At 39.9% G+C, this 23,338-nt stretch overlaps 1 protein-coding gene across 3 annotated transcripts in view; it reads right to left on the minus strand.

Annotated features, from left to right (window-relative positions):
• Positions 1–3,152: 3,152 nt before the first annotated feature.
• The window catches only part of LOC121922312 (protoheme IX farnesyltransferase, mitochondrial), a 147,855-nt gene continuing 127,669 nt past the window's right edge, over positions 3,153–23,338 (minus strand). For all 3 annotated transcript variants that reach the window (XM_042451559.1, XM_042451557.1, XM_042451558.1), the window contains one exon: positions 3,153–4,329. In XM_042451559.1, coding sequence (XP_042307493.1) covers positions 3,923–4,329 — 407 coding nt within the window. In that variant the 3' untranslated portion in view covers positions 3,153–3,922. The remainder of the gene's footprint in view (positions 4,330–23,338) is intronic.

Consider the following 23,338-nt stretch of genomic DNA (forward strand, 5'->3'; position numbering starts at 1 on the left):
CCAGGGGTAGGCAACCCTTTTGAGCCGGGGGCCGGGTTGCTGTCCCTCAGACAACTGGGGGGGGCCGAAGCCAAAAAATAAATAATTAAATAATTCTTTAAAAAAATTAAATAAATAAATAAACCGGGACAAATGTAGGACAAAATTTTCAAATGGAGGGCACTTTTTAAATAAAAAATGGAGGACATGCGAAAAAATTTGCTGATTTTTAAAAAAATGTTAAGATAAATGCATGTTTCTGAGGCTTCTATAGACAATTGCCCCACCATGCCCCTCACACAAGATGCCAAAGGCCCCGGTGGCAATCGGCGGCAGGACCGGGCTCGGGCCGGTCCCAAGGCCTTGCCGGGCCACATCCGGCCCGCGGGCCGCAGGTTGCCTACCCCTGATCTAGACCATGAGAAAAGGGTTGCCAAAAAGAAGATTGCTTTTTCATCATCTCATATGCTGAACAAACTGACAGCAGATTACTAAAAAAATCTCAGATGGCCTGTAGAAACTCTTTGAACTTGACCAAGTTTGGAAGCGGAACATGTGTATAATCCTCTATAGGCTGAATGTTTTGTTGGCTTCTCAGTTCTTGATCATGGCTGTATGAAAGTAGGCACAGGCAACTCTGAATTAAGGCCTCAGTTGTGATCTGAACTACCTATTTGTCTCTACTGTTGTTGTCTGACATGAAGAATTGGTTTGTAGACAGATTGTAAGACACTTCACTGTAAGACACAGATCCAGAAAAATCACAAAACAAGTAGCTGCTATTATTTAAAAGTGAGGAAGAATGAGATTTATTTGTATATAAATGTATTTTTATAATATTTTATGTACATACTGCTTATTTATTATATTTAAAAACTGCCCTTAATCCCCAGAGATCCAGGGACACCATATGACAAAGAGTATGATGATAATTGTCATACAATGTACAATAATAAAAAATAACCCTGTTAAAAGTCACCATTTTAAGATTAAAAAAAGGGAGGAAATGCAACAGACAGGGAGACTTTAAAATGGACCTAAGGCTTTTACCTGCCATGGTATTTTATATTTGCTCTGCATCCCAAAACCTTGATCATATGAATATATATGATCAGAAGGACACATGTCAGCATCATAATACTGAGGCAAGAATACTGAGGCATTAAGGCAAGAAAAGTTGTTTTGGCATCAGGCACAGGTGGATACATTAGTTTGCTTTGGCTCATTAGGTTTAGAATTGAAACTGGAAGCAAGAAATGTTCTCTCATACTGGAGAACATGAACAGAGAAGGGTGAAGGGGAAGAGAAACTATTTGCATTTGACAGGCACCCATCAATTTCTGTTCTCCATTCTTTATTAATGAGCAGCCTCTCTTACTACGCAGACTTTTTTGCCTTAGTAGTCTCTCAAACTTTTCAGGATTAGCCTCTGGCACATTCAGAGATTAACCTTCCACAAAACACAAGGGAACTCTATTTTTATATTTAGAAATATTTTACTGTAGATCTGGACTCAGCTGCTAAATAGTCCATAGGAGATCCTTTGTCATCACCACTGGTGGGTAATTATTGATTTAGTAGAAGAAAATGATTCAGTTCTAGCTTGAATACCAGAATTATAGCCTTACTGATATGTTGCTCTGAGCTTCCATTAGTGTTCTTTGGTAGTGTTCTTATATACAAGCTAAAGGGGTGGTTAAAGTCCAGGTTGTGATGTCCTTCCTTTAGCTTCAGGATCACGAATGAAATGGAGCCTAAGTAATGTGATATAATAATAATAATAATAATAATAATAATAATAATAATAATAATATGTTTTATTTGTATACCGCTTTTCCTATGATTTGAGAAAAACCTGCATGATCAGTGAGGGTGACATAAATAACACAGGCAAATTTGATTTCCTACAGACACATGAACACAATGCCTTTCCTAAATTAGTACATTCCATGTGTTTAACTTTCAGCTCAGTGGTGGTGAGATTTTGCACCCCTTGTCCAGATGTTTTGAAATAAGAACATCCCATATCTTTTACTATTGATCACACTGGGATGGATTGATGGGAACTGTGAGCCAAAACATGGAGGGGGGGAATGTAAAAGATTACCCATCTCTGCTTTAGACCAAGGAGGAAAATCCTCTGGCCTTCCAGATATTGCTGAACTATAACATTCATCATGCATTTTTAATATTTGTGCAGCTGGGCTGGCTAGGATTGATGGAGCTGAAGATTAACAGCACCAGGTTGCCTACTTCTCTTTTAGAATGTGGAATAGACTTCACATGTAGTTCTTCTGCAGTTTTCAACAGGGTTGAGGAATATGTGGCCCTCCAGATGTTATTGGCCTACAGCTCCCCCTCACCCCTAGTCAGCAGAGTCAATGGGGATGAATGCAGGGAGTAGCACTGCTACATCTGAAGGACTGCATTTTGCCTACTCTGCTTTCCTAGAACCCTGTTATTTGTGCAGATGAAGAGGGCTTTGCCCCCTAGTGACTCTTTGGCAGAAGCAAGATTTGACAGCTCATTATCATAACCACTATTCATCTCCATCTCCCTTCTTTGGGTGACCTTATGCTATTGCTTAGATCTAGAACAATGGGCCCCAATGAAATCATTGTGAAAAATTAGTCATGGTTTAACTCCCATCAATTTATATAATAGCCATAGACAATTAACCTAGAGAAAATGTAGCTCTATGTGAAATCTTGCTAAGTAAGCTTCTTTTTGCTATCACTTCTATGGGTTGGTGAACAGTAGTCTCTATTCCCAAAGTCTGTTGGGACCCTTCAGTAGGAATTCCCTGCTATCACACACCAATTTTAGAGGTTACAATTATTAACATTTTCTTTTAAAACATATATAAGCAGGGTTGGAAACACTGAAACCAGTAAAAAAGGTACTATAAACTACAGATACTAATAATGTAGCATTTTGAAGCCATAAACTAGATTGCAACATAATGTGAACATACTTCTGTTTATTTAGTTGTTTGGTCATTGTGCTTTTCGTTGCCAGATCCATTGTTTGGCTCCATTTTCTCCTCCTGCATTTTTATTTTCCCTCTTGACTCTGCCTGCTCCCCCAGCTGTGCACATCTGTTCACAGGTAAAGGAAGGGGTTTGTGTTAGGCTGCACTCCAAAGCCTGTCTGAACCAAGTACTATTTCCCCCCCCCCCTTTTTTAGGAGCCCACTGTTCTAGATCCAAGTGGGACTGAGGAGAGGCTTAATAGATTATGGATGTGAACATGGCTGGGAAGCACTGCATTGTTCTGTGGTGATGTGCAATCTGGGCTGAACAGAACCTCCATTGGTAGCATCCTTTCTCTTTACACTGATGCGGAGAAAGCTTTCTTCCAGCCACACAGTATTACATTTTCCCAAGTAAGAGTTAATGGCATTAAGCGTATAAGGACTAGAGTGTTTTTACAACAGTTCTCGTATGACTGTCATTGCTCTGAACAGAAAATTCTGGTATCGGGTTGTAGTGGCTGGAACTATGAGTTATCAATCAGTGATGATCAGCTGTGGCAGATTTGGCCACTTACTACATGGATGAAAGCACTCTTGCTCACAGAAGGTGCCTCTATCTCACTTGCAAGGATGTTCTTTGCCTCCCGTAACACCACTCATTTCATTCAGCTGGGTCTCTTCATCCCATTGTGAAGCGGAGAAGCGGATGGGGAAGCGTGCAGTTGGATCCAACCTATTATAAGGATATCACATCACAAAAATCAAATCGACTGAGCCGTATTTGTCTCCCCAAATAAGCATTTAATTTGAAAACAATCATAATGTGTGTTCATTGGACCTAAAACACTCTCTGAACAGATCAACATAAACTTCATCCCTTTACGTAACTGAAATGCATCATTCTGAAATGGGGCTTCTGAAATCATAGTTACCACAAAGACAACATTACTTCTTCAGCATAATATGTTCTCAGCTAATGGATTCTTTTTTGTCATCCTTTTCATACCAAGTTTTCTTGCATGTGAGCATGAGCAAAAGAAGCATTGGTAAGTGCCAGAGGCTACAAAAAAACAACTTCCGGGAGCTGCCACGATCAGCATCTTTGTAGAAACGAAAGCCAAGATAGGAAATGTAGAGGTTGATCGGAAGAGAGATGATGGGAAAGGTCCATGTGGTGACATCTAAGATGGGAGCCAGGGATGAGAGTCCAATTAAGGCCAAACAGTGACGCAGAGCCACTCGCCTGCACATTGCTGGATGAGTGACAGACATCATGCAGTAGCCTCCTCGGGAGTAATCTTCACGGAGGCCCCAGCTCAGTGCATTGAAATGAGGGAACTGCCAGGAGTAGAGAATCCCTCCCAGCAGCAATGCTCCTGCAAAAGAAAAGAAATTAAGGCATTAGAGTTTCTGCTAGGACCATGTAAATGGAAATTTGGATAACTTGGCTGAGATTACTGTTTGTTCATTTGTACGGCCAGTAAATCACTTGCAGGTGCATAAATCTCATTAATATAATCAAGCATACCCCAAGGCAGTGAAAGGTATACTTGATGGAGCTACAAGGAGCAATTTACTTGGTTCTCCACATGAACTGTGAGTACCTGCTCTAGATTTAGCATGGGAGTTACTAAATGTCAGGCTGTTGTACTATACAGATTGTCAAATCTGGTGACAGATGCTGATGCATTTCATCTCTGATTTTTGTTTAAAAGCCATATTACACTTGTAGCATTTAGTTTTGCAAATAGAAAATCTGTAGGCAGATGGCTGAGATCTGAAAAGGTGTATGTGGCACACCCAGTTGCTGCTGCAGGGATATTTCTTCACTCCCTTTCTGGTCTCTTTGGATTTAGTCCATTTTTGGAAATGTGCTTTGTAGATGGAATTTCAGTAATCCCACTTACAACACTTTATCACTGCAGAAAGGAAGAAACTACTGTTACCTGAGCCAAGAAAAGGATGACTGCTCTGAGGCAAGATCCTAGACAGGAACAACTAACTCTGGCTTTTTTAAACAATCATTATCAATCCTACTTCACAAAGGAAGACAATGAATAACTGTAATTACTTATATCATTATCTAACAGAGGAATAAACAAGCCCTTAAGCTATTTAATACAAAAAAGCACTTTCCCAACTGCACTAGGAAGTGTTCAGCTGCATCTCTTTCTTTGATTTTTCCATCCAAATCTGTTCTTTGGGTTTCCTTATTTTGATAGTTTTTTTCTTATGTGGTCCAAACTGACTACGATTAGGTCAGTTCAAAATTTACTCTGCACACATGAGACATATATGATGGAGAAAAAGGAATGGATGCTCACAATTTAGATCTATAGAAGGATGAAAGTGTCTACTGGTGTTACTTGGCAATTAACAATTCAATCCTGTACGGGTCACATGTCTTATCATTCAAAAAGAGTAACAGGACCCACTATTGTCCTGTGGATATTGGTCAGAGATCTGAAGCTACAGAGTAATAACTAACTCAGTCCTTTAACATTCAAGCTTTATTTTATCAGTGTTATCTATCCCTGAACACCTCCTAAATGTTGATGCAAAAGCAAGAATTAAAGAGGAAAAGGGAACCACAATAAGAGGCCAGAAGTTTAAGAGGTATAATTGCCAAGATAATTATGCAACATTTTTTCATAATTGCAGCCCATAAGACATACTTTTCAAAGTCTTAACCTACAAGACTACGGCGGGTTCTAGACCGCCGCTTTGAGGCGGTCTGCCGCCGCCGCCACTTGCTCCGCGCGGGAGCCACAGCAGCCATACCGCGCGGCTCCCGCGCGGAGCAAAACAGAAGCTCCAAAATGGAGCTTCTTTCCGCGGCGCACTGATGACGTCGCGAAGCGCCAAGGGCGTATTCATGATGTCATTAGCGACGCGCGACGTTCGGATGCTCAGCGTCCGATACGTCAATATGGCGCCGGCCATGTAGAAGGGCCGGTGCCATATTGTACGGACACAGTCCGTATTAGACTCAGGGGTGTCTAGAAGAGACGCCCCCTTTTTAAAATGGGACGTCCTGCGGACGTCCCAACTGCCGGTGTGTAACCGGCCTACATCACTAAAATGCAGCACAGACACTGATTTGTCGTTTCAGAAAACATTATCCTCTTTTAGTAGGGAGTTTTAAAGGACAATGGAAGACTCAGAAGCTTTCCTACTTTTCAAAAATCCAGTTTCTAAAATGATTTTGCTACATTGGCATTGTGATTTGTTACTGTAAAAATACAGTATATCAGAGTTTGCTTTGTAAATAGAAGGATGAACATTGGGAACAACAAGAGTGTAATATACTGTAACACTGCTCACAAAATCTGTTATTTATTACATATTTGTGTTTTTTTTTTAAAAAAAGGTGAAACAGAAACTTATCCAGTAGTTGTTTTGCTCTGAGACAATGGATGCTGGCTTAAAATAATGTGTGTGTATATGTGCCTTCCAGTTGCCTGTTGGCTTATGGCAACCCCATGAATTTCATAGGGTTTTCTTAGAAAAGGAATACTCAGAGGGGGATTTGCCATTGACTTCCTCTGAAATATAGCCTATAGCACTTGGTATTCCTGTCCAAGCAATAACAATGCTCGATCCTGCTTGGTTTTCAAGATTAGACACAATGTGCCGCAGTGAAGGCATTCAAGTCCTGTTACAATAATACCTCACAACATCTTGTTCTAAGTATTTTCTAGGAGACACTGGAGACTTACCAGATGGCAATAAGAATGGCTAAATTTCGTGCAGTGCAAGCTTATATCTTTCTTTCTAGAGAAACTTAATCCTTCTGTTTTCTAATTTTCTCACTGAGCTGGTTAACATGAACAAGAAGGCAATCTTGTAGTGATGTTGAGACAAATACTAGTCCCAGCACTGGCATAGCAGTTGTCACTGCTCCTCCTCTCATCACTCAAAGGGGCAGTTAGCAGTCCTTGCAAGAATACAGAGTGACCCACCACACCTCTCTGGCATATATTTATAGTAGTACCCTCCTTTTTTCCCCTTAGAAATACAAGGACGTTTCAGGAATTCAGTGGAAACTGAAGCTGGATGCCTCTGTTCCCCTGCCAAGTTTATGATGATGCTTCAGTAGCAATAGTATAAATCTCTGCTCCTCTGGCTGAAGCACTTCCTTAGTATGAAGCTTTCAGAAAGGTAGACACTATACCTGAGAAGACCAGAGATTATGGGTTGGCATATACTCTAGAAGCACAATGAAATTATTTCCCACTCATGTCTGCCCTGAACAGATGCAAAAAGTCTTGTAATGGTAGCATATTTGGTCAATTGTGTTATCATTCACAAATTAAGACTTCAGCCCAAGGCACTTTATGTTAAAAAACTGAGCACAGAAAGCAGGCTGGAGCTCCAAACAGACTTGCTGCCTCTTTCATTGTCTTGGGGTTTGGCTTCATATATGTATGACAGAGATGGCCAACTAGGCATGTAAAATAAACACAGAATGGTTAAAATATCAGCTCCAAAACAGATGTTGAAGTCTTACTGCATTTCCTAAAGCCATTGTTTACTGCCTTGGCAACCCAAGAATGCTGTTTTGCTTAAAGCACAATTTTGGTAATTCTTCTGCCTTGAAATAATATGAAGGAATTTTAAATTATTTCCAGATTCTGGTAGCTGACTGACACACTATGAGGAGGTAGGGGCAAAGAAGCTGTTCAGATCGTTCTTTCTCTCTCTCTGAAACAAATTAAACATTTAATTTATGTAAGACGTTGCAAAGATTTTTGAAATCTACATTTAAAAGTTAATGGTGTGTACTTAGAACTATGTGTGGTTGTTTTCTTACGTCTTGGTATGGTAACAAACCAGCTCTGCTTAGCGAAAAAGATGCTAAAACAAATTACTCCCTCTTAGTCCAGATGAGGGAGATTAGAGCTAGAAAACAAGAGTAAATCCAGCTGCATCCACTTGCCTTTGGATAAACACTACTGGCAGTTATGTAGATATAACTATTCCACGCTCAATCCAGAAAAAAGAGATGAAGTATAACTGAACCTTATCATTGCTTAAAGAATTATGTTCCCATCATCTGAATGTGTTCATCAGCAAAACTTGATCCAGCAAAAATACATTACCTGCCTACATTGAATTTAAGAAACTTTAACTATAATGAGTAGAGATATATGTTAAAATCTCTGAATTATATGGTTGGAAAATCTCAGCTACTATGCTCCCTTAAAAGACAAAAGACCAAACATTACAATGGTCAGAATATATTTTGGCTGACTCCATACTACTTAAATTTTGTTATGGGACAAATGAAGGGGGATGATAAAAACTGATTTTAACAAATAAATTAAAATTATTATTTTTTACAACAGAAATAGAAACCATTAAAAACATCAGTTGTATTAAGTGCTCGTTAGTACCACTTGATATCTGAATGCAGTACAGACATATCCAAACCTTGCTGCTATTTGCAAGACAACTTTGACTTAAGGTGACCCTATGAATGAGACACCTCCAGAATCTCTAGTTATTAGCCGCTCTGCTCGGGTCTTGCAAATTCAGGACCATGGCTTTCTTGATGGAACCAATCCCCATCTTCCGCTTTAATAAGTACAGTCAGCCTTCCATATCCACAGATTCTTTATCCAATGATCCAAGCATCCACAGCTTGAAAATATTAAAAAACTTTATAATTTCCAAAAAGCAAACTTTGATTTTGCAAGTTTATATAAGGGATACCATTTTTCTATGCCATTGTATTTAATGAGAGTTGAACATCTATAGATTTTGGTATCCATGGGGATCCTGGAACCAAACCCCAGCAGATACCAAGGATCCACTGTATTTTCCAACAACTTGTTTTTTTCAAAACTGGATCTTAACTTTTGATGTATTATTTTATTTGTTGTAATAGCCAATGATTTTCCCTGGAAATATATGAACTAGAGAATTACCGTATATACTTGACTATAAGTCGACTTCATGTATAAGTCGAGGGCAGGTTTTGGGGGCAAAATTATGGATATTGATATGACTCTTGGATAAGTCAAGGTTAAGACTTAATGTCATGCAACAAAGGATCTAAATGATGAAGCAAAGGAAAACAATGCCAAAGAACCTACAATATAATGGCAGGCATAACTGTTTTGGCTCACATTAAAGGCTGGATGGGAGAGATAGTAGAGGGAGGTCTGTGCTTCCAGGACAGATTATACTCTTGCCTTTAACCAGGGGATGGTTCCCTTTTTAATAAGAGTTAAAGTACAGTATTTACATTGACCTGTGCATAAGTCGATCTAGATTTTTGGGGTAAAGTTTTTGACTAAAGTTTCTAGACTTATACATGAGTATATACAGTAGAAATGTTATTTAAGTGAACCCATCTTGTGCACAATAGGTGAGTAAAAGTATAAGGGGACATAGGAAGGGCTCATAGTAAGGGGCTAGACATGTGGTGAAATACAGAGCACTGTGTAACTCTTTAGAGATTCCTCATCAGCGTGGAAATTGCTCAGCCTTCTGAGGGTGGTTGGATGGCAACTCCCATTAGCCCTAGCCAGTATACCTGATGAGGAATGCTGAGAGCTACAGTCCAACAATACCTGGAGGACTGCTTCTTTCCCATCCCTGGTATGCAGATGAGATGCTTCCTACACATTACTTTGCCATCCCTTCCACTTTTGTATTCCTCCTAGCCCAAGATTAGCTTCTTTTTTTAAACCTTGACATGCACTGGTGGTAAATGAGTCCCTCTGGGCTATGTAAATTATCTCCTACACAAAAGCCATATACTGCTGGTACCTTTTGTAGTAATTGTGTCTATTATTATTGAAAATGATATTGAAAGTCCTATGCTGTCAAAGCATAGCTGAGAATATGAAATCTATGAACTGCATCCTGATCTAGCCACATAAATTTCAAACATGTAAAGGGATCCTCTAGCATCTTTGAGACTGAGAGAAAGAAATTGGTAGCCTAAGCTTTAGTAGTCTTAAGTCTACTTCATCCAATGCTGTTTCAAATAAGCAGTGGTTTAAATCCAGATTTATGTGTAGCATTTTGAATAACCAAGTATTCATTATATAACACCATTATTAAGTATGGTCTGTTCCAAAGTAGGGTCCCTGTTTGAGAAGCTAAAAGGACTGATGACAGGCAATAAACAGAGAGAAGGAAGGTAGCAGCAAAGTTAAACAGGGCAGGAATCTGCATTCAGTTCAGTGACATATGCTCTGGGAGTTTCAGTAAGGGAAGAAATCAAAGATGATGTGTCAAAAATCTCATGGAAAAGAAGCCTTTTGGGCAGGGATTTGGAAGAAGTAAAAAGCAACATGACACAGATGTTCTAGAGACACTTTCTGGCATGGGGCAATGAGGGAGGCAGGGCATAGTCCTTTCAAAGAGGAGAAGGACTTCAGATGGGTAAGAATGAAGATGACAGAGTGAAGGATATGAGCTGTAGTGGGGAGGGAAACAATGTGAATGTGGGTGACAAGGTCAAGGGGTTCATGTGGAATCCAGGAGTAGGATTAGATGGATAGTTTAGCTGGCAGAGGCCTCTTTGGAGGTGAGAGGGACAAAAGATAACTAGAAATCACGAGAGAATATGGTTAAGACAGGCAAAACCTGAGCCTGAGCCAAAATTTTCAACATGGCCAAAAGAGAAAGTATCATTTTATCACAATTACAATTGAAATTATTTGACAGCAGTAGACAGTGCAATATGTTTTTGACTAACACAACTGGAGTTAATTTCAGCTCTCTACATCTCTACAGTTAGGGGATGGGTGAATCTATCAAGCTTAATTTTACTCAGGCCCTCATTTTCCCACTGTTCAGTTTGTTCTCTTTCATTTCTGCACTGGAATTGAGAAATATCTACGACACAGAGAAGGAACTTAAATTTCTCTTTCACATTTATTTCATGACAAATTCATTTTAGAAATGTATGTATTTCTGTGCATATTTCCCAAATCTATACATTTTCAATTCCTTTTGTACTTAACATTGTATTTTTTGTGAATATTTGCAAATATACCTTTTGTACAGTATGCACTTTCATAAACAGTTTTTCACTTTGTCTGTATTTGCAAACTATTTTAGATACAAGTGGATTTTGAAGTCTAATTATGTGCAGGTTCAGGAAGTATTTGTTGAGTTTGCAACTGAATTGTGAATTTAATGGATTTCTTATCACCATCACTGCAAGTCTACCTACCTTTCTTGCTACTACTCTAGTGCCCTCTACTGGGTAATTTGTGATACCAGTTTAGCCAATGGGACAAACTGGAGCAGCTGTCCCATATGGGGAGTTGAATATTCTTTCTTTAGAAGCTGAAAGCACTAGGAACTTAACACAGCTGTGTAGTGTAGATGACAATGCATTTATTGACTGAGCTTTGAGTGTGATTGCATCAGGCCCTCAAATGCCCCAGTAGCAGAAAGATCATTGCTTTTGTGTTTGAAGAGAAAGCAGGATGGGGAACAGGGAAAATAATCGACTGACTTTTGTCTTATTAAATTTAAAACAGATGCCTACTAGCACTGCCCATCTGCCTCCATATTTATTATATGAAGCAGCATGGTCATCTGCCTTTGGGTGTCCTATACTAGTGCACCAGTGATATCTTTGCCATTATTCCAAACGGAGTAAGAGGCTTCTTGGGTCATCATCTTCTTGAAGAGGAAGAAAAGTCTCGGGGTCCATTATGGCTCAAAACCTCTACACATTTCTCCATAGTTGGCAAAATTTCTTTGCAGGCAAAGAGGATTTCCCCTCTTCTTTGAAACCACTCAGTTACACATTTTGCCTTTAGGCTATTCAAAGCATGATCTAGTTAATATAAAAAAAAATCATTTGAAGGACAACAAAGTTCAGTGTCATTGATTCTGAACAGAGTGAGGTCTTCTCTTTACTACTCTCCTTCTGGTCAGACAAGGACCATACAAATGAGGAAGGCCATATGCAATTGTCCTTTTCCTCTCCCTGAGCTGTTTTGTTGCTAAACCCATCCATCTGCCAAATGTCACTAGCTGATAAGAACTGCCCAGTTTAAAATCCATGGTTGTAAATAGATGTTGGCGGACATAATTAATGTCTACCTTGCAACCCAATTTGAATTACAAAGTCAAGGCAATCTGAAAATAAGCCTCTGCATGATTGCCATTGGTACCATACACAGGCTGTCTATAAATTCCATAGCCCCAGGAATTATTTAAATGTTCAGAAAATGAATGAAAATCAGGACAAGATGTCTTTCAGTAAAACAGAAGGCAGAAGTGGGGCATCTGAGATAAACTAAACAGTCTCTTGAGATAAACATTCTTGGGAGCAGTAATACCAATGGCTCCAGGCCATTGTGGGTCTCTAATGTCTGCTACATTTGCAAGGCTGTTATCTGCTCTGCCACCACCACCTACCCAGAGTAAATCCCCTTAACTGATAAAGCATATTATGGCAAAGACCTCCAATTGTCGCTTTTAGTAAACTGGTGGTTTGGAATTGGATGCATTTGCATGAAGTTGCTGTGTTCTAGTCTCTAGTTCACATTTCAGAAGTTGGGAGCTACAGTAGCTGCTATTTTACAAGAATACCAGGGTGAGACGAAATAGGGCTATAGGTGTCAACAGTAGTTACAGCTGTTATTTTTTTTTCTTTAAAATATTAGCCTCATTATTTATAATTGTCTGCCTGTCTGAAGGATCTAATGAAAAGTAAGAGATGAATAAGAGAGATTGCTACAGAAAGCTACAAACTGGGCCAGGTATCCCATTGTGTTACAAATATGCTCATCACGTACCGAGGCAAGCAGACCTCGGTGCTCAAGCAGATGTCATGTTTTCCCAGAGGTGATCACCATTGTGTAAGGGCAAGCAGTGGGTGATCCCGTCTTAGTTTGTCACTGCGGCCCTTTGATCTGCTGGTGTTCAATATGATCTCAGCCATGGTGTTGGATCCAGACTTACTAATACTAAAGAGTGAACATAGTCAAATAAATGGGAATTAAATTAACCATAACTGACTTAATTCCCATTATAAAAATGTGTTGGATCCAATCACAGAATATACAGATTGATTACGATAACATATTTTAGCAGAACATTGCAAATTCAGATGACTGTGGGATTAAAATAATTAAATTTCAATTGGAACTTTTTTCCACCAAAGAGACAAGTTATAAAAATGCTTATTTGTATAGTTTGCGGGGTGGTGGTACAAACTTTGGCACTTTGCATACTTTGTGAAGTGTTAGGGAAAAAAGCCAGCTGTAAAAATGCAGAAGTGTAAACACTGGTAGTTGTGACAAATAGGAAAAAAAATTATAGTATTTGTTTAAAATATTTTAAAATCTTACTTTCATTCAAAAAGGGTTTTCAGGGCAATATAGACATGCGAATTCTAAAATACATCTCTTGCAAAACTGCCAATGCATTTTCAAATTTGTCTCTACTGCTGTAATATGTAGATGTTTTTCACTGCTTGAAAAGAAACTTTGGTCTGGTACAGACCGGCACTAAAAGCAACCTTGCAGGCAGCATGGAGGCGTGGTGTACACATGACACACGCCCCAACGTTGCCCAAAGCCACCCGCCTGTCCACACATGGGCTGGCTTCATGGTACTCCAGCAGCGTGGTGTTTAGGTGCTGCATGCCTCCCAAATGCTGCGAAGCTCCAGCAGTGGCAGAACAGGTGCCCTTTTGCCGGCTCAAAAAGGAGTGTCATTTTGCTGCCCCTTTTTGAGCTGGCAAATAGCCAGATTGAGGCCACAGCATGCAGTTGCTGCGGCCCTGATTCAGCATTCAAAGGGGCAGTGTGAAGTTCTGTTCTGGCCCTTTTGATTTACTGGATTTTAGGCTAGAGACTAATACTTTCCTTTGAAGCACCATCTTAATAGTACACAACTGGAGACCTCTTTATTAAGAACAACTAATATTACAGAGTGAATCGCAGTTGTTTCTGTATTATCAAAAGCTAGTATTTCTCAAAAACAGTCGATTTCTAGACTTTAAATCTCTTGTACACATTCTAAAGGCATGGAAAATGAAAACATTTAAAAATATCCAACATCACATACACAGACTTCTGCTTGTACAACCAGACTTCCTCTGTCTCTCTTCCCCACTGGCTCTGAGTATCCCACTCAACTGGGAAGAGTATCCCCTTCCTTTTGGTCCACGTGGGAACCAACGATATTGTAAGACACAGCCTGCAGAACATCAAAAGGGATTACGAGGCGCTTGGTAGGAAGCTGAAAGGAATGGATGTACAGGTTGTCATCTCGTCTCTTCTGCCAGTCGAAGGGCACGGTCCAGGAAGGGAAAGGAAAATAGCGGATGTGAACAACTGGCTCCACAGATGGTGTTGCCGAGAATGGTTTGGATTCTTCGATCATGGGCTGCGGTTCCATGAGGAGGGACTTCTTGCAACAGATGGGTTGCATCTCACGCCAGTTGGAAGAAATGTCTTTGCCAACAGTCTCAAGAACTTGATCAGGAGGGCTTTAAACTGAGTTCCGTGGGGAAGGGAGACAATATTAAGGAAGGCGAATGGGCTGGAGAAAATAGTCAAACAGACAAAGAGGTAACAAGAAAAAAAGTGCAAGGACACAACAGTGGGAGGCAAATAAACTTGCACAAGCAACAAGTAAATGGGACCCGTGGTCTGTGATGCCTCTACACTAATGCACAGAGCATGGGAAATAAGCAAGATGAACTTGAACTCCTAGTACAGCAAAGCAAATATGATATAATAGGCATCACTGAAACCTGGTGGGATGAGTCTCATGATTGGAATGTGGAAATAGAGGGGTATAACCTTTTTAAGAGAAATAGGCCAAACAGGAAAGGAGGAGGAATAGCACTATATGTCAGAGATATTTACACCAGTGAAGAGATCCAACACATGAATCATGGAAGCCAAGTGGAGAGCATCTGGATAAGAATCAAAGGGAAGGGAAACAACAAGGATGTTACGGTGGGAGTCTACTACAGACCCCCAAGTCAGACTGAGGAACTGGATGATATCTTTCTAGAACAGATGACCACACAGTCAGAAAAGAGAGATGTAGTAGTGATGGGCGACTTCAACTACCCTGATATTTGCTGGAAGTCAAACTCAGCCAAATCCACAAGGTCTAGCAAATTCCTCACTTGCCTGGAAGACAATTTCATGGTCCAAAAGGTGGAAGAGGCAACAAGGGGGTCAGCTATTTTGGATCTGATCCTAACCAACAAGGATGACTTGGTTAATGGGGTGCAAGTGGTGGGATCATTAGGTGGAAGTGACCATGTTCTCCTGGAGTTTGTTATACAATGGAAAGGAGAAGCCAGACATAGTCAAACACGCATCTTAGACTTTAGGAGAGCGGATTTCAGTAAACTTAGAGAAGTATTAAGGGTGATCCCGTGGTCAGAAATACTAAAAGGGAAGGGAGTTCAGGCCGGATGGGAGTTTCTCAAAAGACAGATACTGAAGGCACAATTTCAAACAGTTCCAGTGAGAAAGAAAAATGGGAGGTGTCTCAAGAAACCAGGATGGATGACTAAGGAACTTTCAACCGAGCTAAGTTTGAAACGGAACATGTATAAGAAATGGAAAAAGGGGGAAATCACAAAAAAGGAATTCAAAGAAATAGCAGGCATATGTAGGGGTAAAGTCAGAAAAGCTAAAGCGCAGAATGAACTCAGGCTTGCTAGAGAGGTTAAGAACAATAAAAAGGGCTTTTTTGGATATGTCTGCAGCAAAAGGAAGAAGAAGGAAACGGTAGGGCCACTGCGTGGAGAAGATGGCAAAATGCTAACAGAAGACAGAGAAAAGGCAGAATTACTCAACACCTTCTTTGCCTCAGTCTTCTCAGAAAAGGAAAAGGGTGCTCAACCTGAGGATAATGGAGCAGAGGACAGAATAGGGGAATTTCAGCACAGAATAAATAAAGAGATAGTAGAAGAATACCTTGTTAATCTAAATGAATTTAAGTCTCCAGGACCAGATGAACTACATCCAAGGGTACTAAAGGAACTGGCAAATGTAATATCGGAGCCATTGGCAATCATATTTGAAAACTCCTGGAAAACAGGAGAAGTGCCAGCAGACTGGAGGAGGGCAAACGTTGTCCCCATCTTCAAAAAGGGGAAAAAAGAGGACCCTAACAATTATCGTCCAGTTAGTCTGACATCAATACCAGGAAAGATTCTGGAGCAGATCATTAAACAGAGAGTCTGTGAACATCTAGAAGGCAATGCCATAATCACAAAAAGTCAACACGGGTTTCAGAGAAACAAGTCATGCCAGACAAATCTGATCTCTTTCTTTGATAAAATTACCAGCTTGGTAGATGAAGGGAATGCTGTGGATATAGTATATCTTGATTTCAGTAAGGCCTTTGACAAGGTTTCCCATGACATTCTTGCAAACAAGCTTGTAAAATGTGGGCTAGACAAAATAACTGTTAAATGGATCTGTAATTGGTTGACCGGCCGAACCCAAAGGGTGCTCAACAATGGCTCTTTTTCATCCTGGAGAGAAGTGACCAGTGGGGTCCCACAGGGCTCTGTCCTAGGCCCAGTGCTATTCAACATCTTTATCAATGATCTGGATGACAGAATTGGGAGCATACTTATCAAATTTGCAGATGACACCAAATTAGGAGGAATAACTAATACTCCAGAGGACAGGATCAACATTCAAAATGATCTGAATAGACTAGAAAGCTGGGCCACAGCTAACAAAATGAAATTCAACACAGAGAAATGTAAGGTACTGCACTTAGGGCAGAAAAATAAAATGCACAGATATAGGATGGGAGACACATTGCTGAATGAAAGTACATGTGAAAGGGATCTAGGAGTCCAAGTAGACGATAAGTTGAACATGAGTCAACAGTGCGATGCAGCAGCTAAAAAGGCCAATGCAATTTTAGGCTGCATCAATAAAAGTATAGTGTCTAGATCAAGAGAAGTAATTGTGCCATTGTATTCTGCTCTGGTCAGGCCCCACCTGGAATATTGTGTCCAGTTCTGGGCACCACAATTCAAAAAGGACATTGAGAAACTGGAGCGTGTCCAAAGGAGGGCGACTAAAATGGTGAAAGGTCTGGAAACCTTGCCCTATGAGGAACGACTCAGAGAGCTGGGGATGTTTAGCCTGGAGAAGAGAAGGTTGAGGTGATATGATAGCTCTGTTTAAATATGTGAAAGGATGTCATATTGAGGAGGGAGCAAGCTTGTTTTCTGCTGCTCCAGAGAACAGGACCCGGAACAATGGATGCAAGCTACAGGAAAAGAGATTCCACCTCAACATTAGGAAGAACTTCCTGACAGTAAGGGCTGTTCGACAGTGGAATGCACTCCCTCGGAGTGTAGTGGATTCTCCTTCCTTGGAGGTCTTTAAACAGAAGCTGGATGGCCATCTGTTGGGGATGCTTTGATTTGGATTTCCTGCATGGCAGGAGGTTGGACTGGATGGCCCTTGCAGTCTCTTCCAACTCTATGATTCTATGATCCAGAGGTTACTCGCCCTCTGGAGAAGATTTTTGGTACATGTGGGGGATGCAGCAGGAAGACCATGTGTCCAACCAGTGGTCTCTGTTCTGCTGGCAGAGGGACAATACTGGATGAAGTTAAGATGGCAGTAGAAAAATAAACCAGTAGTTCCATTCTAGGTTGAGGACAGTTGGTTTTCTTATAGCCTGAATTCCCACTTCCACAAACCTCAGACATCATTTCTATTAGAAAATATGTAGCTTTATGATTCAGAATTTTGTCTGTTTATTTGCCCATGTGTTTGAAAAACAGCATGGCTTAAACCATAAAGAATGTTAGGCTTGCCATTAATATTTTGCCTTCCTTTTTTTGTGACATGAGTGATCCACTTTTTTGTGATATTTCCTGATCCACTGTGGTTGATTTCTTAACCACCATTTAAAAATAAACTTATTTTTAAAAATTCATATAATGTACAGTGCATCCGTGTCATATGCGGGCACGCTTTATGTGGCTTTCAGCATATGCGCCCTTGCTTTACGCGGGGATCCTTTCTGGGCTCCCCCGCATAAAGCAAATTCCGTGTATGCTCGAGCCCCATTTAAATGAATGGGGCTCATGCACGCGGTGGCGCACGCTTGCCATGGACATGTGGCCTGTTAGTCCCTATTGAACGCGTCACCCCTTCCTCCCTGCGTGGCTTTCAGCATATACTGAAATTATATCAATTATATAAACTTTGCTAAACTATATATATATTGAGTCTAAAAGTCTGTTTTACTAAAACAAAAAATTAACATTACAAAATAGCTTTCCATTTGCTAATATAGTTCTGCACATTTATTAAAATAGTTCTGCATATACTTTTAAACCAATCTCATTCCATTCTCAAGAAAACAGCAGTATCGGGGCAGGACTAGATTGTGCAGCTGGCTCAAAGGAATAATGGCTGGCTACTAAGCCCAGCCAGACACAATTTGCTCACATCTGCTAAAACTGATGCCAGTTTGAACTCAGATTACTTAGTTGCAAAAAGCTGAGTCAGCATCTTCATAAAAATATAATGGTAATGCATATGGGTTCATTTTATTCCCCTTTATTGTTAACAGCCATAATGAGATTATATGATTTGAAAATAAACATTTTCAATCTAGTCATATAATCTTATTATGGAATATGTGTGCATCATTACACTGCATTTGTATCTTGCTGCTTCTCTACTCCAGCTGCCAGAAATGCACACTGTCTTCTTAAAGTGGTATCTCAATGCATTAACTGAGGGTGACCTAATCACAACCTCTTTGATTTCTGACCCATTTCTCTTTCTTTCTCTGACCAATTTCCATTGCTCTGACATTCCAAAGACTGGCAACCCAATCTCTGTAAGCCAGAAAGCCTTGAAAATAATTTCACTTTAGTAATGAATTTTCAGGATGCTCATCAACAAGACATGATCTTGCTAGTCTCCCCATCTCCCAAAAATATATCCTGTATGGAGGATAAGAGCATTGGCCTTTCCTTTCAGAGTCCTTAAGATGACTGTGATAACACATGTGAAGCATTTTGAAAACACGTGGGACATAAATTCTTACTGATTATTTACCTCTTTGGTTAGAGGAAACACTACAAGCTGTGGGAAGCAAAGGAGATGTTTTATTATAAGGTATGCTCAATAAATATGAATATTAGAATTTGATGCATAAGACAGAAAAGTCGTCTGTTGCCACAAATTGTCAAGAAAGCATACTAGATAGCTAGGTCTGGTGGTCTAAACCCTGTCTTTCTTAGAAAGTCAAGCCTTATTCTAAAAGCGGAACTGGAATTTGAACTCCAAATTCCCCTCCTTCTGACAAGGAAATGGTTTCTGGATGAAGGCAAGCAGGGCTTAACTACTGTATCTTCTTTATCTCCATGGATGGAGACCTGCTGGAGTGGCTCAGGCTGATACATCTCCCATTGTGAGGTACTGTGCAGTTTGCAGAGAACTCCAGCAAACCTATCTGGATTCGAAAGAGTGTAAGCATCTATAGTGACTGGCTTTGTCCTGTGTATGCAATCCCATTGTTTGATCCTGCCCAGGCCACTGAAGATTCATTATCAGCACCTGAAGGCCATGTTCACCTCTGTCCTTTGCATATTTTGTAGAACAACATGGAGACTATATTTTGCCCCACCCAAGATGTTCCCTTCACTTTTAGGAGGCTGCCCTGATGTTAAGAAGATCTTACAATACAGAGAAAAATAGAGAGACTCTTTTTAACCTGCTGTTCTCTTTTAGACCTGCTTCCCTATCTCTCTGAGGCCTGCTTCTCTGCTCCAGTCTTCAGTCATTTTCATATTGGAGGGTGAGAAAATCCATGTGTCTGTTTTAGCTATATAGTCCCTTATACTTAGCTCAAGCCCCCCTTAGATAGGTTAGGAGAAAGGTTTTTAGCTTCTATGTTGTCTTTTCCCTCTTTATTTTGAGACATAGATTGCACTGAGTATAGACTGTTTTATTGGTTTCTGCTGCTATACTTTTCTGTATAGATAAATAAAGAAATCTAATTTTTAAAATAAGCTTGTCCTTCTACCTCAATTTTTACTTGGAGTCACTTTGGTTAACTGTCTGTTTTTAAAACCTTCACTCTGTAAAGTCCTGCAGAGAGTTTGTGCCTGGAAGAGCTTTCCTCCCCAAAACAAAACACAAAAAATCAGTGCACTGCTCTTAACAGTTTAATCTCAGTCTCTGTAAAAATGAGAAAATGCATTGTTCTTTGGATACTTTTCAGTTACTCTTTATTTCTCTCATGATTAAGATTTTGTATTTGAAAGGAAAAAAAAGAAATAATTACATGTGAGGTCAAAGTATCTCAACATTTTGAAAATGTACTGGAATGTTTTGAATGCATTTAAGGTGACAAGTACCATACCCTATTCATAGGTAGATTATATAAGAGAAAATTATGAATGATTATAACTGGATAGGATTTGCATCTTGGCTTTCTTCCCTGACTTCCTCATAAACCTGGTGATTTATGACAGCCTCCAAATCTCTGTTCAGGCTAAAATAATTTCCATTTTAAAGATGATTTTCCAGAATGTCCTGCTCTTTTGACAAGAGAAACAAATCCAATTTTACTACTGCCAGGTTTAGAAGAGAAGGAATACAACCATGAAATGCTAACAGACACAAGTTGAAGGGGAACTGGACAGTATGACTAGTGAGGATTATATACACAACCTAACTCTTGGTCAGGGTATGTCTTTGTACCTTCATTGGGACCTGCATGTTTTAGCCACAGAAACTGTTGATAGATTCAGTTTTCAAAACATGAACTTATTGTACAGTTGACTAACATCAGCTTTAGAATACTGCTGTGTTTTCTATTACAGTGGAACCTAAGTACAGTGCTACCTCGGGTTACGAAATTAATTCGTTCCGCCGCTCCGTTCGTAACCCGAGTAATTTCGCAACCCGAAAAGGCTTTTTTTAGCGCTGGAAAGCCGCTAGCCGCGCTTTGCGTTTGAATTTCGCGTCGAAAAAAATTTCGTAACCCGAAAAAAATATCGTATCCCTGAACAGTTTTTTCCAATCTAACTTTTTCGTATCCCGGAAATTTCGTAACGCGATCAATTCGTATCCCGGGGTACCACTGTATCCACTAGGGTTTGATTCCACCTGTGAATACCATATCCATAGATGCTCAAGTCCCATTACATATAATAGTCTAATAAAATTATGTCCTTAATACAGTACAAAATGGCTAAATAAAGCTTTCCCTTTTAGAATTTTTTGTTTGTGAGTATTTTAAAGCCGTGGATGGTTGAATCTGTGGATACAGAGGGCCGACTGTATGACCAGTCATGGAAATAGTAATGCCTCTGCACATCATCTATTTAAACATGACCACTTTCATCCAGCCATTATCAACAGAAGATGGAGGTTCATATTTTGTTTCACAAGTCAGAATTTCATCAAGATTTTCTGTCTATGAGACAGTCTTTACAGTTGTGGTGAACACTCAAGGCAGAAGCTGATCAAACGAACATGCTTTAACCACACTGGTGGCTTTGGCTAACTGTTCCCCACCCATCTTGTGGAAGCAGGAGGGAGTCTTGATAGTAAAACATTGTCCAAAAGAAAAGGTGATTCACCAGAGATGAATAGATTTAGCATCATGGCCTGGGGCAAAAAAAAATCTCTCTCTCTAAAGAAACATAAATTATGGCAAGCACCAATGAAATTTTGAGCAGCCTTCTTAAGATCCTCTCAGCTTTGTGTTCATTGCTACTTGTTCAGTAGTAGGGCAAGTTCTTTCTCTTTCTATTATATCTAAAAACAGGTTACTCAGATAATTATGAAATATTACTGGGTTCCAAATACATGGCTTACAGGGTATGGAAGCTTGTTCATGTGCAGAGGACACACTCTCCTTATTCATACAGAAAGCATCTATGAAAAGTTCAAGAAACAGATCAACCAACTAATGCCATGAAAGTTTAGCGAATCACTACCCCACCCATTTCATATAAGAGCTTGGATAAGTTCTTTGGGTGAGAAATAATAGGAAAACCCTGAAGAACAATATGGGCCGAAAAGCTGTTTTTAAGGTAACTCACCACTACAGATTAAGTATTTGTAATTATATATAAATAAAATAGGGAGGTCACATGACAGATGGATTAATCGAATTAAGGAAGCCTATAGCAAATAACAATGGCTGCAGACATAATCCAGTTTGACCCCAACTGCCATGGCTCAACGCTGTGGAATTCTAGGAATTGTAGTTTGTTGTGGCACCAGAGCTCTCTGACAGAGAAGGCTAAATATCTCACAAAACTACAATTCTCAGAATTTCATGGCATTGAGCCATGGCATTTAAAGTAGTGTCAAATTAGATTATTTCTGCAGTGAGGATGCAGCCAACAACAGTATATAATAACTGTGTATATTATCTGTGTCAGATATAGAACTACCAACACATTCTGAAAGATGTGCCAACAGCTGGAATGAACAAATGCATACCAGTGAATGACTGAGACAAAAAGAAAGACAGATAAACATACTATGCATACCGTATATACTCATGTATAAGTTGACCTCATGTATAAGTCGAGGGCAGTTTTTCAGGCCAAAATCATGGATTTTGATATGACCCATGGATAAGTCAAGGGCATGTTACAAAAGATCTAAAGGAGGAAACAAAGCATCACTTCCCGCTCTACATCTCTCTCTCTGAACCTCTCTCAAGGGTCGCAGTATTCGCATGGGGAAACAAGTCTGGGTGCATACATACACATACACACACACACCTCTTTGCATCAGCATTTCCAGACTCAAGGCTTGCAGAAAAAAAAAAAAAAAAGAAGACACCAGCCTTGCCTTTACATGGCTTGGGCCCGAGTTACTTGAGGGACCGCATCTCCCCATATAATCCGCCCCGCACACTCAGAACAACCAGGAAGAACTTGTTGGAAATTCCACCTTCTAAATATGTTATTACTTCCCAGATGGCCTTCTTAGTAGCGGCCCCACAAATCTGGAATAGTCTTCCTGAAGAGCTCCGTCTTATCAACCCCCCTGGAAACATTTAAAAAGAGGCTTAAAACCTTCCTCTTCTGTCAAGCCTTCCCCCCGGAAAATGAAGTCTTGTACTCTGATCCCATTGACTCTCTACCTCACCCTATTGATTGACTGAATGATTGTTTTTAGATTGTATATTGTATTTAGTGCTCTTGGTTTTATCTATTTTATGATGTTTTTGTAATTGGTTTTAAACTCTATGTAAACCGCTTTGATCTTTTTGGAAAAGCGGTATATAAATATTATTATTATTATTATTATTATTATTATTATTATTATTATTATTATTATTTAACCCCACCATTTCCAGACCCATGGCTTGCAGGGGGGAAAAGTAGGACCCCAGCCTTGCCTTTAACCC

This window comes from Sceloporus undulatus, chromosome 2, assembly GCF_019175285.1.
Source record: "Sceloporus undulatus isolate JIND9_A2432 ecotype Alabama chromosome 2, SceUnd_v1.1, whole genome shotgun sequence".
NCBI lineage: Eukaryota > Metazoa > Chordata > Lepidosauria > Squamata > Phrynosomatidae > Sceloporus > Sceloporus undulatus.